Below are 16,127 nucleotides of genomic sequence, written 5' to 3' on the forward strand. Positions count from 1 at the left end.
TGTTGGTGTCACTGGGCATAACCCTGGGTAACTCAGAGGGATGGAAGACCACGAGTGTTGAGGAAGTCCTTCTGCTCCAGGCTCAGAAGAGCCAAAACCCCCCGCTTGCCCAACCTTTGTAACCCTTTCTTTGGCGCCTGCAATCTCCTGTCCTTCTGGAAAGCAGGCGAGCTAAAACTGTTATCTGTGGAATGCAAGGGCACCGCTCGGAGAGAGCAAGGAGGAGGGAAAAGGGAGAAAGAGGGGGGCCAGCTGGTGGGAAATCACTGACAGTGAAACTGACCGGGGTATAAAGATCCCTCTGTTGCAGGGTTAGGTGTGCAGGATTTGAGACCATACAGTCTCCCTGTGCCTTTTACTTGAGCTCAAATAAACTCTGTCTGCTTCTCCCCCAGTGTGTTTATTTTGCGCGACGCACACCGTGCAATGAACCCAATTGTTGCCTCCCTCGGGCACCTTGTGCCGGCAACACTCCCCACCACACAACATGCCATCAGCCCACGTGGCAAAAAACTGCTTCAGGGTTGGGCAGGGGGAAGAGAGGGGCACAGCCCCCCACCCCTCCCTGGGCTGCCCCCACCCCCCTGGGCTTATCTTTCTCCCAGAATCAGGGGGATTGGAGCATGCTCTTTACAGGTAGAGAGATGGAGAGAGAGGTTGCATGGGGGAGGGAGGTGGGGCAGCTCTCTGGTTGGCCAGAGCACACTCTGATGATCTGGGCTCCAGAGCAGTCAGGGAAGACGGGGCTGGGTAGAGAAGCTGAGTGTGGTACCCAGCCATACAGTTGGGGTGGCGAGGATCTGCTCCGTGTCTGAACCCATCCTGTGCAGTGCCGAATTGGGGGGTGCATCAATGGGCCTCCCAGTACTTTTGGGGGCCAATCTCAGAGGGGGCATGTGCCCCCCCATGCCCTCCCTACCAGTCACCTGTGTTTTTATTATGTTAAGTCATTTTGTTTAAAGTTTATTTACCATGTCACAACACAAAGCAAACCTCGATTTTGGATTACTTGCTTTTAATCCTGAAGAACAAACACTGAAAGCAACTGTATGAGGTACTTTTGCTTTGCAATTAATCAGGTGGGTCAGTATTACACTTGAGTAATGGGAGTGAAACAGAAATCAAATGTTGCAGATCTAAATAATTCCACCCTTCTACTAAGAGCAAAGTGTGAGCTGATCACCATATTTCTCTTCTCCAGTAGTTTCACAAATCATGGAGCTGGCCTTGGAAAACATAGGTAGTTTTTTCAATGACAAATAGGTTAGTGAAATTACACATCATGAAAGCAGGTGATAAACAGAGCTCTAAGATTTTCAGTAGTTTTGAATTAAATAGTATTGGATACAAACTGGTTACCTAAAATAACAAGTATTCTTCACAGGAAATTATGCTACTCTGCAGAGATTGTGAAACAGAAAGTTAGGGCATTCCAGATCTCTTATTTCAGGAGACCTGCAGGCCATTTCCACAGTAATTTTCCAGATGAGGAAGGACTTGCACACACCAAGAAACCAAATAGAATGAAATGGACAAAACTTAAGTTCAGCCAAGATCTATGTACACACTTCTACGCACTTATTTCTTTTTAGGAAATGATCTCAGAAATTAACTATTTTATCTTTGATGGACATTTCTTGACCTATCAGATATTCAAATTGTTCACTCTAAATGCATTGCCAGAATAGGCCCTGGCAGAGAGAGAATTAAGTCTGTTGAAGAGTGTGCATGGCTCCAAAAAGAAAAAAAAGAAAAAAAACCCCCAGTTTCTAAATTTCCCAAATCACAGTTTTCTGCTACTTTTCTCTAGTTGCTTCTCAAAGTTGTCCTGGAGAATAAAACTGATATACAGAAAGGTCAGGTAACAACACAATACTGTGGATCTCAAGGCTCAAGACATTACACATAAACCAGTTTAAGTGATCAGAAACCAGTTGAAACCTGTAACAGAACAGGTGTTCAGTGTACATAAACCAGTTTGAAAATGGCTTTAAACCAGTTTGAGATAAACTTGGTTGAATGTAGTATCAGACTGACCTGATTTGGCTCTAACTGGTTTATACAATCTCTGTCCCAGACCCCTTGCTGGTTTAAGATAAACCAGACACCCCCAACATCCTGGCATGCTCTTGGGCTGGGCAAGACTCTCTGCTCCACAGCAGGGCTGGCCCCTGCCCGCTGCTCCTTGGCTACAGCTCCTGCAGTCTCTGCAGGCATCTGCCTGGATTCTGCTCCCCTCCCTTCCCCATTCTCTGTAAGCAGGCATTCCGGGTCCCTCACAGACACCTTATCATTAGGTAGCAGACCACATGCTGGATACCTCCAAGCTGTGGCCTATGGAACAAAGGCAGAATCAACAGATAGCTGGTAATGTCCCTCTGTTGTTTTCTTAATGGGCCAATAAACACCAAGTTAGGCATGATAGACATTCCCTGCTGGGATGGTCAGGAGCAGGGGAACCCCTTCCTAATCATAGCATCCTGTTGGAGCCTGGTCATGCCCCCCCAGCCATATGGAAGCGAAGGGAGGGCTGCTCTAGTACCCTCATCTTCTAGCCTGAGCCACTGCAGGCATGTGCCTGCATTTCTGGAATGAAAAGGGAATGTCTATCCATCTCCAAATCAGTTCAAGCTTTGCAGGTTAGATTAACCTGTAAAAATTGAATCAATTCAGGCTTAGGCTTTTTGAATATCTGCCCTAGCCTATCTGATTGTTACAGCCATCCACAGCTCCTATTTTAAGTGAGTGTAAAATACTTAGAGCAAGCTACTCATGATAAATCTATGGAAAATAAATGCCTGAAAGTTAAATGAGCAAATTGGGCAAGTGTTTGGGCTATTCCTCAGGCTCAATCAAAAAAAAAAACAAAACATCATGATGCCTATTCTTCATTATAGTCTTAGGTTTGTATGTTGTATTCCTGTCTCACAGATCTATCTATGGTCTGTAACCTTTGAATGCAAGACTGTCTTGTATGTGTTTTTTTCTGACTTGTTTGTTTAGTACATAGTACAATGCAGTGTCACTGCCATAGGCAGCCTTTAGCCTAGGACAATATAATTGTTTACTGTCACTAATAAAAATTAAATTAAACAACATTTCTGAAATGATAAAAATGTTCATAGATATTCAGTGAGCAGAAAACCTGGCACCTCACTGCTCACTCCTCTTTATTCCCTCTGTGCTGCTATGGTAACATAAAGGCATGACTGCTTCCTAGCAAAGGAAGTCCCCTTGCAGTTGGAGATCTCCAGCAAAGGCCCTCTGATGCTAGAACATGCTGTTTCTCTATTTTCCTTTGCATAGGGTTTCCATAGATGGCCTGTGTTGTTCTAGCATCACAGAATTACTGGCAGTCCTCTGGGTTTTCCTCACTCTGCTATGCCTGGAGGAAACACAGCAAATCAGACACCATACTAAATTTGTAAATTATCCAGTGTAAATTACCTTTTTTCTATTTACGCACCTAATCTGAAAATTAGTCATAGAAAATGTTTGAGGCAACTGAAATGTTCCCAGGTAATTAAGCAGGCTGTAATGTTTTGAGTGCTTTGAGATCTGCAAATGAAAGGTACCACAAAAGTGCAACACATATTATCGTTCTTTCAGCATGCCCTGGTAAAAGAGATTCAGTATAGCTTTCTATATTACTCACATTTTTTAAGTTCTTGCCTTTTGCCACAGTGGAATTAAAGCTATTATATTACATTATATTATATTATTATAATGTAAGAATAATGAGATGCAGATATGAATATTATCTTTATTAAGTTGCTTAAGAGGAAAGGCTTAGAGGATAAAGGACTGGGATTTCATCTTGGAAACTCTGGTGGGAATTTAATTTGCAGTTCAATAGCAAGATATGTTAGCTACACAATAGTAGCTTACATTAATCTGCTGGTAGAAGGGAATTATTTACTAGCTATCAAAGAAATGCCCTCCTCTTACAGGACAGAGTTCCTTTTCAGAGACAAGTTTAAACCTGTTATTATTCAAAGGTTTTCTAACATCGTAAATATAAATACCATTTGTTTGCCAAGCTTTGGCTGAAACTAAGGATGCCATAATACCTCTACCACCTGTGTGGTATTAGTGGCTGTTTGACTGCCACTACTTAAATTGAATAGTTGGGAACAGCTCGCTTACTTAAGAAATTACTTAATTGGGAAACATCTGTCTCACCGAGTGGGTGTTGCCTATATCCAGAAGAGTTAATAGATGTCAAAGATGAGGCAATGCCTGTGACATGTTATGAATTTTGCATATTTGCATGTTTGTTAGATTGTCATTGTGTTAATTGGTATAAGGGATTATTTCAGGCATGTCCTGATCTACACACACAGAGGAAATCACACTCACACTTCTGATAGCTCCCACTGACCTCATTTATTGATAATTAAAGGACAGTGAGCAGAACCAATTACTTGGAAATGCATCCTCTATCCCTTCCTGATGGGCTGTATAAATTAGTTTAATCAGGTTTGAGAGGCGGGGGAGACAAAGGGCAATATTCAGATTGGTCCCTGAAGGCCACTCTTGGGAAATAGGACACATAGATTCATTTCTTCTCAGGCTGAGCAGGACCTAGGAACCAAGTCCCCTAATTCCTGAGCTAGGACTCGTACCACTTGCCCACTGTGCAAAAGATATGCACTACCAACACTGTGCTCATTACGAAAAGATTAGTCCCCTCTAATGAGGTTGGCAGAGTTTAGGAAATTCCTTGCCTTGTTTCTGGATTGTAGTGGAATTTAGGTAGGAGTTAGGTGTCAGATTAAAAAAAGTAACCACCAATCTTTCCGCCATTAAATCCACCGTTCTTCCATGATTAAAATGAATCACCACTATATGTACATCTCTATATATTAATGGTGTTTCAGTCTGAGCATGTAAAGACCTATGTTTAGCTCTGTATGAACCTTTAGGCTAGGGAAAGACATTCAAAAAGCCTGAGCCTGAATTAATTCAATCTTTGCAAGTTAGTCTAACCTGCAAAGCTTGAACTGATTTGGATGTGGATAGACATTCCCTTTTCATTCCAGAAATACAGGCACATGTCTGCAGTGGTTTCGGCTAGAAGCCAAGGGGGCACTAGAGCTTGCTTCACAGTGGTGATCTGAGGGGCGCATAGCCAGCCCCCTGCAGAACGCCTTGATTATTTCCCCTCCCTCCAAGCTGCCCAGCAGGGAAGGTTTATCAACCCTAACTCAGTGTTTATCAACCCATTAAGAAAACAAAGTCCCCCTCCAAGCTCTTCTTAAACAGCTTTTCCAAAGGACATTACCAGCTACCTATTGATTAGCTCCAAAAAAGCCTGTCTGCCTCTGTAGTATCCCACAGTATGGGCTGTAGCCAGCATGTGGTCTGCTAGCTAATACTGTGTGTCTGTGTAAGGCAGAGGGATGTAGAAAACAATGCCTGTTTAGCAGAGAGAAGCCAGGCAAACTCTTTGTATCTGCAAGTCTCTGCCAGAGCTGCAGCCAAGGAGCAGAGGGGAAGGGCCAGCCCTGCTGTGGAACAGAGAGCCCCGCCCAGCCGAGCCCAGAGTGCATGCTGGGATCCTAGGAGAGTCTAGTTTATCTTAAACCAGCAAGGGGTCTGGGCAGATATTCCATAAACTGGTTTGAGTCAAATCAGTTCAGTCTGATACTACATTTAACCACATTTATCTCAAACTGGTTTTAGCCATTTTCGAACTGGTTTATCTGCACTGAAAACCTGTTCTATTATAGGTTTAAACCAGTTTCTGATCAAAAACTGGTTTATGTGTAATGTCTGTCTCTAGCCCTACAGTCCAAAAGGAAGATGCCAAAAAACAAACAAAAAAAATTATCATGGTGCTTTGGATTTTTTTCCCCCAGAGATCTAGAATCTAATTAGGAACTGTATTAAACAACTAACCTTTTACTCCCTCTTAATCTCTCTATGCTCCATCTTCCCACCATTTGTTTTGTCTCTGAAATTATTTAGGTGAGGAGCTTTTTTATGTACAGCATTTAAGGAAATAATTACTGCAATAGGAACCTGATCATAGTTACGAGCTCTGCATATTACCATTAAAGAAATAAATAAAATATTAACACAAGTCCATACCAGGCCAATAGGTACTGAAAGATGTTATCATTGGATTGGGGTTTAGTGGTCTGTCTGAAAGGAACCATAGTGATTTCAATTTGGTTAATTCTAGACAAGTGTTCAGATCATAAAGGACATGTTTGCATGTGCAGTTAATGTGACTGAATACACTCTGATGTAATTTGAGCCAAAGTAAACTAATCTGGACGTCACCATCTACATGTGCATTTATTTAAGCACAGTAATTTACTCTGCCATTGGATAGTACTTGCATCTGATAGCACTATCTGACAATACAGTAAATTAGTGTACACTGACCTAATTTTCATGCATGTGTAGAGAGTGACACTTTACTGTGCAGTAAATTAGTCTACTGCACAGTAAAGTACAAGTGTAGACAAGCCCAGAATGATTAATTTACATTCTAGTTTAATCCAAGAGGTCAAGAAGTAAATGAGCATGAGAAACCTTCCATCTCCTTGTAATTGTTCTTCCAGGTTAATACTAACTTGGTCTTAACCTGCCCGTCAGATCTGCTTACACCGTTTATATTTGCATTTTTCTGATAAGCAGATGACGTTGGTCTCTCAGGCTGCTAATCTGGTTCCCCTCACAAGCATTCAGTTATTTTTGTAAATTTCTTGTTTGTTTTTTTACAAAATTACTGCTAAAAAGAACCTGATTGAAGTCAATAGCAAAATTTGCTTTTGACTTCAGGAGGACTTACATTTTCACCTATTTTGAAGTAAGGGCATTGCATAATTCTGGAAGTGAACAGAATTTCACAGTAATCAACTAAAGAGCATTGTTTTGAGCAGAACCTTTTGATTTTCAAAGCTGTGCCCATGCAGAAAATAGGCAATAAATCAAAAGATAAGCAAGCATACGTCTAATTCTTTTTTTTAATCTAGGAAATCAGATAGATAAACTGCTACAAATTATTTGGGGGAAGAGAGGAAAGGCAGGAACCCTCCAAAATCTTAATGTAAAGTATGCAGAATGAGAAAAAAATAATAGAGAAACTATAATTTAGGCATTCTTCAATATGATGCCTCTAGTTTTGCAAAAGCAGTCTACTTCTATATGTTGCTATCTTATTAAAATGTACCAGAGATTAAATGAAATTGAATGTTTATACCAACTGTTACAAGAGAAATGAATTGAAGGTATGCAGTAAACAAAGATGAGAAGTACAAACACATCCTGTATATTTGTCTGTATTTCCTTGACTCTACAGATGGCTCTTCTCCTGCTTGAACGATTTATATGTAACTGCATTTCATTTCATACAGTAGCTTTTTCTCTTATAAAATATTGATTTAAAATGTTATCACATACCTTTCTTGAACTTTGATCTTTCATACTTAGTGTTGCCTTGTTAAAATATTTAGAAGTACAATATTTTCCATGTGAACAGTAAATTTAGAACTGCCCTATGGTAAGCTTGGTTAATATACTATCCTCAGATTACAGGAGACATAGATTATACTTCATCTTTCTAGTGAAACGAATTTGTAGCAATTCCCAAACTCTAGGCAACATTTTGTGTGTACGGTAAAAACTACTTTGCTGTCTCTGCTGCCTCTACCATCCTTACATGTGCTTAGGTGAACTAACAAAAGCCTCAAAAGAGACCTCTAATGACTGGAAATGCTTTAAAATATGGCATCTTCTTCTAAGCAGTGTAATTAAAGGAGTGATTAATCAATTCAATTTGTTGTCCTTGTAGGGAAAGAAAATATTTTCTATTTACTTTGCCAAACATACAGAATGCCTCTTCACAATATTAATATAGAACTGACCTGTCATCATTAATATGAACGTACAAAATTTTAAAAAATGACAAATAATGTACAATATTAAGTAAATATAGACAAATAATGACAAATCATGTAAAATATTAAGTAAATATTAATATTAATTAAATATACGTGCTTAAGTCTGTCCTATTATACTTGCACAAATTGGGATTAATCTCAGTGGGGTCAATGGAGTTGTGCCTATTTGAAAATATACTTTAAATGGAAGAATCATGAAATTGTGGTATGCTGCTTTTCATTCATTAGGTTTTAAAAAGGAAATCCACTCCAATTGGAATATGTTTCAAATATTGTACATATGAGGCTAATTGTTGGAGCAGATACACATCCAGAGGTGAAGAAAGCAGTTGATATAGTTAATCATCCAGCAGAATTTAATTTACACTTCATAGCACAAATAATCTACTAACTAATATTGACCTGGACGTTAACTTAACCATGCTAGCTTTTCACAGGGAGAGATTGCTATATACACTGTCTAGTTTTTTTTTCCTGTGGTTTTTTCCCCTGTATTAAAAATGTAACTCAGATTCAAATTACTGTTGAATTAGTCATTTTGGACACCTATACATGTGATGAATCTCTGCTAAGCAGCACATGTTGGATCAGACTCCATTAATCAAGTTGGCTGCGAGTCTGCTGGAGGGTGCTAATTATCGCACTCCAGCAGCCTCCATGTCACTCAGTGTCCCTACACTTCAAAGTGGTGGCCAGGGTGCTTTAACTAAAGCTTGTGAAACGAGCTTTAGTTAAAGCACCCCCACCACCATTTTGAAGCATGAGATACGTATAGACAGAAGTTACATATAAACCACTACAAGTGATCAGAAACCAGTTGAAATCTGTAACACAACAGAAGTTTGGCACACATAAACTGCTTTCAGAATGACTAAAACCAGTTTGAGATGAACCTGGATGGATGTAGTATTAGACTGAACTGATTTAGTTTAAATCAGTTTAAACATTTGCCCCAGATCCCCTTCAAATTCAAGTTAACTCACAGGCCTCCAGCAACCCAGCATGCTTTGCACTGCAAACTCCCCCTCGAAGGGTGGACAAGCTAACCTTGGCTCAAGCTGTCTGCTCCAGTCAAGCAGGGAGGTGTGCTTACCTTACTGCAGGCATGTGGCTGCATTTCCAGAATTGAAAGAGAATGTCTGTTCACTTGCTTAATGATTCAATCTACACAGTTTAGACTAACCGGCAAAAATTGAATTGATTCAGCTTCAGCTACATTTGAGTGACTATACTTAGCCAAGCAGACTAGCAATGGCATTATTAATTATAACTTAATGATCTGCTGACATTAGGATCATAGAATCATAGAAATGTAGAGCTGGAAGGGATAGAAGATCATCTAGTCCAAAGTTCTACTCAAGGCAGGATCATCTCTATCCAAACCATCACTTACAATATTTGTCTAAAATATTCCTAAAGTTACACAAACAATCCTATTGTTCAACCACAAGACATTACCTGAAAACACAAAAACTATCTTGACTTGCCACAGGTAAAAGACTGTCCTCCTGCTACAAGGTTCTTTGATGTATACTTTAGAGATCTAAGGACTCTTAAGAATTCATAGTGTCCACATATGCCAATATAGGAATGCACCATTTTGTACGATTATAAGAAACTGAAGAACAAACAAGACATTTTTTTGTTCCTTGCACAAGGTAAATGATTAACAACCTGAATAAGTTTCAAATCTCAAAAATCTGTATGCAAAGTGGCAAGGTTCAGATTCAGCTAAACAAGATGAATAAGACTTTATTCTGCAATCAGAAAGTTTAGATGTCAAGTAACCATTTTATATTGTGAAATAAAAGACTCAAGAAGAACAGCTGGGAAACTTGTTGCAATGCCTCCTATATCAAGTACATCCAAAATAAGAAACATGTTTTCATTATCGTGAATGCATGAAAATACAATAATGAAACACTGAAGTATAATCCTCAGATTAAAGTACACACTATGTACCACAGAGCTAACCAATTGACAGCTTTTAAGTGAAGATATGCCATTCTGGTAATACTGTAATTCATTTTCCATTACACAACAGCTATGCTAATTTTAGGAAGATTATTGGGATATGAACAAACAAAAAATAAATTTCTATTGTGCAGATTTGCTGATAGAGAAGCTGACATGTATAATCTATTTCTATTTATTTTACATATTTTTATTTCCTCATTCCTTACAACTACATGAGTATTTTTAGTAAGAGCAGGGCATCTGTTTCTAATGTATCAGCTTCTGGCAGGGAATATCTTTTATAGGCCAGATTTTCTGTGACACTAGTGTGGTAAGTCAATGCACATAAAAATAAAACTTTTTGTCATCTCAAGTTAAGATTCAGTACTAAGAAGCGTTAACTCTAGAGTATGTTGCTGAAGAACAGGGAACACATATCCACACTGCCACACCTACACAACTGTAGAAGTTTCCATTCTGTACATGCATGTTAGTCTGGCTGTTAGCTAAACATCTGACAAGTACATGCTAGAATTCCAAAAACATACTGAAGTACAGGCAGCACCACTAGTAAGTAATTGATTGTTCTATGATTTTTACTTTAAATGCAATCATAATTTAAATTTATATATATGTGTGTATAATATACATATATATATCTTTATATAATAGGGTCCCCCGTTTATAATGGCTATCAACACCATGGTAATATAGGCTTTTAATAACACTACATTTAAAAGAACCCTTTATGTTCAGTAGTGGAATACACACACACACACACACACACACACACGTGTGTGTGTGTGTGTGTATTCCACTACTGAACATAAAGAGTTCTTTTAAATTTAGTATTATTAAAAGCCTATATTACCACGGTGTCTATAGCTATTATAAACAGGGGACCCTATTATATAAAGAGCTACAAAAACTGTACCTGAAAGAGTTTTGCAGTTGAAAAGGAAAAGGCATATTAACAGTGGGGGAGAGAGAAACACAAAATGAAACACAATGTCAATGGCTCTGTGAATGAATGAAAAAGGATCAGACATCCCAGACTGTCCCAAAGTCAGAATTAATTGCCTATCTCACTGAGCTTAGCCACCGCTGGATGCCTGACGTCATATAAGTGGCAACAGAGGTTCCTGCACAGGGATCTGACAGAAGAAAGAATGTGCTCTTTGTACGGTTTATTGTGACAGTTTGAGAGGTATGTATTGCAAGCGGACACTGGAGGCTGGCATTACACGTAAAACTAGGGTGAAGGATAATGTGATAAAAGACATGTATTTATAGAAGTTTTTCAGATCAGAACCAAATTTAACACCACAACCAAAATAAATGACCACTGAAGACTAGACAGAAAGATCAAGCATTCCAGTAAGCTTACCTTCAGGCTCTCTAATCTTTCTTCCCACTGCAGACTTTCGAAGCACGCTCCGTCCTGAGCTGAACAAGCTAGTTAACTCGTCAAGAGGACTGGTTAAAGGTCTTGAGCTTGTAGGACTGTATGGAAGTGGAGATGATGAATTGGAGTTTGATTTCCTGTGGTCAGCTCTTGCTACCTTCACTGGGGAGTACGGCAGCTTAGAGAACGGGGAAGTTGAACCTCCAGCTTGAACAGGATTTGGTCTCTGAGGTACTTTCGACAGATCTGAGTTTGTTCCTGTCTTCCCTGTATTAACCAGAAATGTAGCACAAGTCTCTGGGGGGAAAGCAAAATGTGTAGAAGCCCGATAAGAAACAGATGGAGGCATAGGAGGAGGTGGTGGAGGGAGAGGAGGAGGAGGAGTTGAAGGAGGAGACACCTTGCTGGAAACATTAAATACAGCCAAACCAGGGGATGCTGGCCTTTCATTCTCCCCTTTCTGGTTTTTGGAATATTGTGGGGATAGCGGACTTGAGCCCTCTGATTGTACAGGGTATTTTAGATTAGTTTCTAGGACGGGAAGCTTTTTCACTTCTAGAGGAGTTAGAGGTGATTCATCAGAAGCAGGAGAACATGTTACAGGGGTTGGAGGGAAAACAAGTAGTGGTGGCCTATGTGGAAGCAAATTTGGGAAGGGGGCTGGAATGTCACAAGGGTCTTTATAGCTTGAGGCAGCTTGGCTGTTTGCATCAAGTTCTTCAGTTGTTCCAGGTTTTTTGCTCTCAAACAACAGTGGAGGAGATCCAGTTACTATGGGAATGGTTCCGTTACCATTGCTACTTTCTTCTGGTAAAAAATATTTCATTTCTTCATAAACAGATTCGCCTTGGTCTGGGCTTTCTGCTTCAGTGGAATTATTTTTCATAGCATTTCCTACCATTTCAATATATACTGGCTCATTTTCCTCCTCTTCCTGTGACATATATAAGCTCAACATGCTGTGACGGGGCCCATCAGCAGAGGCTGCTCTTTGTATTGTCACAATGTCATGACCACCTGTTTTAGTTACTGGGCTGGATTGTTTCATATCCCCAGGCTTTTGGCCAGATATCTCTTCATAAGAGCCACTCAGTTTTGTATTGGGACTTCTTTTTGGTTTCCTGGGAGGAATCTTTTTCATAGTGCTATAGTCATCACTGTGTGGTCTTGGTCTCATCAATACTAGGAGAGGGGGGGAAAAAGCATGCATTAGTAACAAGCCAAGGTCCATTACTTCTGCAAAATGAGGTCTTACACATGCTTGTATTTAAATCTTACAAGGCCACATCTAGGGAATTCTCAGTGGGGATGGGGGGAGTATTCACCAGATGAATACTGAATTGGCATAACTAGGTTTGAGCTACTTGCCTGAATACAGGTGTAGGTGTCGGAGAAGAAAGCAGATAACTCACCCCACTTGGTGACTGGTCTCTTTGGACCATGGTTATCTGGTAAACATTACAGCAGTCTCAAAGCTCAAGGTTGGAACACGCTATCAGAGAGCTATATGTTGTTTCTGACAGTCCCCTAATCTGTCATGCACATCGGACACAAACAAGTGCAGAGAATCTGATCAAGTAACTTCACATTTATTTAGCACTGAGCACCTGGAAGGACCCAAAGTGCTTTAGAAATGAGTGTGTGTATATTAGTATAATATGTATTAGCATTTATATATAAAGACATGTATATCTATAACTATATCTATAGCTATATATATAAACATTATGCATATATGGTATATGTAAAAATTGTCAGTATTCAAATATCTACCCTCTCTCTATGCTGGGCAGATTCAGTGGAACCAGCTACAATTTCACTGGGTGGGGATGATGGCTTCAAATGAGCCATATTGGACTCAAGACTCCCATATCTCTCCATCTCATATACACTTTTCTCTCTTCAGGGGAGCACAAAAGGTGGCCTTTGGGGCGGGGGGGGGGAGGGCTGGGGGAAGAGAAGAGGGATAAGAAAGATGAAGTTCTCTCTGAAGATGTGACAATATCAGTCATCATACAAAGGTGATCTTCTGAAGCCTCCAGCCACTGTCTGAGTGGCTGCAGAATCATCGTACATGATTTTACATCTTGCCTGCAGTGAAGGGATGATAATTCCCAATAACTTTAGCGGATATTCTGTGCAAAACCTGATTATTCAGGGTTAGCAGAACATATGAAAAGCTTTCCACCACTGTTCCTTGTAATATGAAGGGTGGAAAGGACGTAGGATTTTTTTTTAATCAAAACTGCAGTGCACTGAAACATATTTGAGACTTTCATTCTACTTCAGCCTGAGTGGAGGAGAACTCACTATAAGTGAGTTCTAACATTATATATAAATCCTGGCTCTAATATAGCTACCTCCAGAATATTCATTTCTGTATATTCATATTTATGTGGAGAGAAATAGTGGGTAATTTAAAGCTAGCCTGGTAAAATTCAACATTCAAAATTTTCTACTTGAGATGCCAAGGGAATTATACTACACTGTTTAAAAGGTGAAATAAAACAGTTAGTAAGGCAGATTGGTAAAGCTGATGGAGCTTATTTATCTCCAGAGGGAATTCTGTAAATAGGTTTTTGTTGTTGACAAACTAGGAAATTAGGACAAATGAGCAGTTATTTACTGATTTAGGACCTACGGATAAATCAACCGATTTTCTTTACTACTACTGAAAGTATTCTAAGGAAACAAGACTTTTTCAAGGCACCTGAAAATGTTTTAAAGGATCAAAGTAAAGAAATCAATATCCTAAGGCAATATATGTATGGGTTTCTCCCATTATGCCTAACCTTCATTAGCAGTTTCCTTAGAAGCTGCCGACAAGCAAGCACTAACAGCCTCATACGAAGCACTCAGTCGTGTGTTGGGGTCCCTCTTTGGTTTGGGAGGAGGCTGTTTCCTTGGTGATGGCAGGCTATTACTATCATCCATGCTGAACACAGAGTGCAGGGAGGGGGATCTGATGGATGATCCAGCCACAGAATGTACCAAGCCATCCACTGCCATGGGGATAGGCACGGAGCTGGAATGAAAATGCTTAGGCGTTCGACAGCCAACAAAATTGTCCTCAGAGACCTTCCCACCCCTGTCTTCAACTCTGAAAACATAGAAAAGATGCCCAGATGCATTACTCAAATGACAACAAGGAACCTGGTCATGCAAACATAACAACAGCTTTTCGGTAAACAATCTCCCAACATCCCTTCTGTGCCTAGGGGATATGTGTAGTAATCTTCTGACAAACAAATCCAGATCAAGCTGCTAGCATTTCCCATTTCATGATAAATCAGGACACTGAACTTACTTTACACAAATGTAGCTTTTTCTTAAGCAGTTTCATATTGTTGATTAGGCATTCACTGAATGAACTGTTCACACTTTGATTGTTAGGCACAATCAAAAGCTAGGTTTTCAATCTGAATGATAATTTCTGGGAAATCCATTTTAATAGAAAGTTACTGAGGCAGCAAATACTGAGCCTTTATCACCCTTTTCTAAAAAGACAACTATAAATTCTACTTATGAAATCCAAATCTCTAAAATATTAGGTTACCTTTCAACTGATGAATTTGGCTTCCTATTCTATTATACCAATATACTTACGAATGTGTTCCTGTTTAACTCCTATTTGTCATTTCAGTCACAGTAGCAAAATTATGACTGTGCGCTTGTTGCAGTGATTGCACTTAATATTTTTAGTGTTTCCAATGCACACTAGAAAATAACGTTGCTAATTCCATCTTATTAAAGTAGTGAAAACTTAAAAATCAAGAATTCCTTAAAAGAAAATCACAACACCTTCTAGACATTTAAGAACAGTCTTATAATTTAGAGTAGCAATGCACTGTCTAGGAGATGTCAGAACAATCATTTACAAAAAATACCTCAGAATTTGTTTTGGTTTTTTAATTGTATTTCTGCATGGCAGATCACCAGCAGAGCTGGAATTCAAATACAGGATCTAGCCAGCTGCCCAAGTAGTCAATGAAAGAAGCTAAAGATGAAAGCTTGGTGTTCGGTGGATAATTTGTTTTCACTGTAATGTTTAATTACAGTCTTTCCTACAAAGGCTTTTCCTTCAATATGTAATCAAGGGGATATTTGAAGTTAATTAAACAGACACATTGTCATTTTTACTTTAATAAAAATCACTGAAACTGGCAACGAAGACATAGGAGAGCTGTTTTTGAGACGATGCTGTGAGCTGCAATTACATTCCTATGGAAGAATAAACATCCCTAGGACCAGTGACTTACAGGCACAGATAATAAAGTTTTTGTTATCACTGCATATTGGTGCTTGTATTGAACCTATAGAGAAAGAGGCTATAATATTTACTGGAACTCGTAGAAATTATAGAGAAGTAGGGCTGGAAGGGACATCCACAGGTCATCTAGTTCAACCGCCTGCTTGAGGCAGGATCATCCCTTTCCAAACCATCCTATATAAATCCATAATCTAAACTCTTTTGTGACCCTACAGTCAACCCCAATGCAGCACAAGACATAACACAGTAACTAACCTGCCACAGATAAAGCAGGGAACCCATGGCAGCCAATGTCCTGCTTCTGTAAAAGGTTGTTAATATACATTCACGAGATCCCAGGTATAGGGCCACAACCCTTGCCATACAGGAAGGCAAGCTCCTACCCTCCCCCCACTCCCCTCCCGCCACCTTGCACGCATACACAGTCCATATCAGTCTGATAAAGGCATAAAATTCCTTCCTGACCCAAAATATGGCAACCAGTCTGACCCTGTGTGGAGGGTCAAGACCCTCTAGTCAGGAATATCCAGCTTTAAATCTCAGCAGAAGCACTGGCACACCCAGTCAAAATCCCCACCCAACC

General features: G+C 39.7%; 1 protein-coding gene across 1 annotated transcript in view; it reads right to left on the reverse strand.

Annotated features, from left to right (window-relative positions):
- The window catches only part of MYO16 (myosin XVI), a 484,140-nt gene that overhangs the window by 58,088 nt on the left and 409,925 nt on the right, over positions 1 to 16,127 (reverse strand). The window contains exons 30-31 of the mRNA XM_019529669.1: positions 14,067 to 14,374; positions 11,257 to 12,456 (exon numbers count right to left, since the gene is read on the reverse strand). Coding sequence (XP_019385214.1) covers positions 11,257 to 12,456; positions 14,067 to 14,374 — 1,508 coding nt within the window. The remainder of the gene's footprint in view (positions 1 to 11,256; positions 12,457 to 14,066; positions 14,375 to 16,127) is intronic.

Source organism: Crocodylus porosus, unplaced genomic scaffold, assembly GCF_001723895.1.
Source record: "Crocodylus porosus isolate Cpor-Errol unplaced genomic scaffold, CroPor_comp1, whole genome shotgun sequence".
In the NCBI taxonomy this organism is placed as follows: domain Eukaryota; kingdom Metazoa; phylum Chordata; order Crocodylia; family Crocodylidae; genus Crocodylus; species Crocodylus porosus.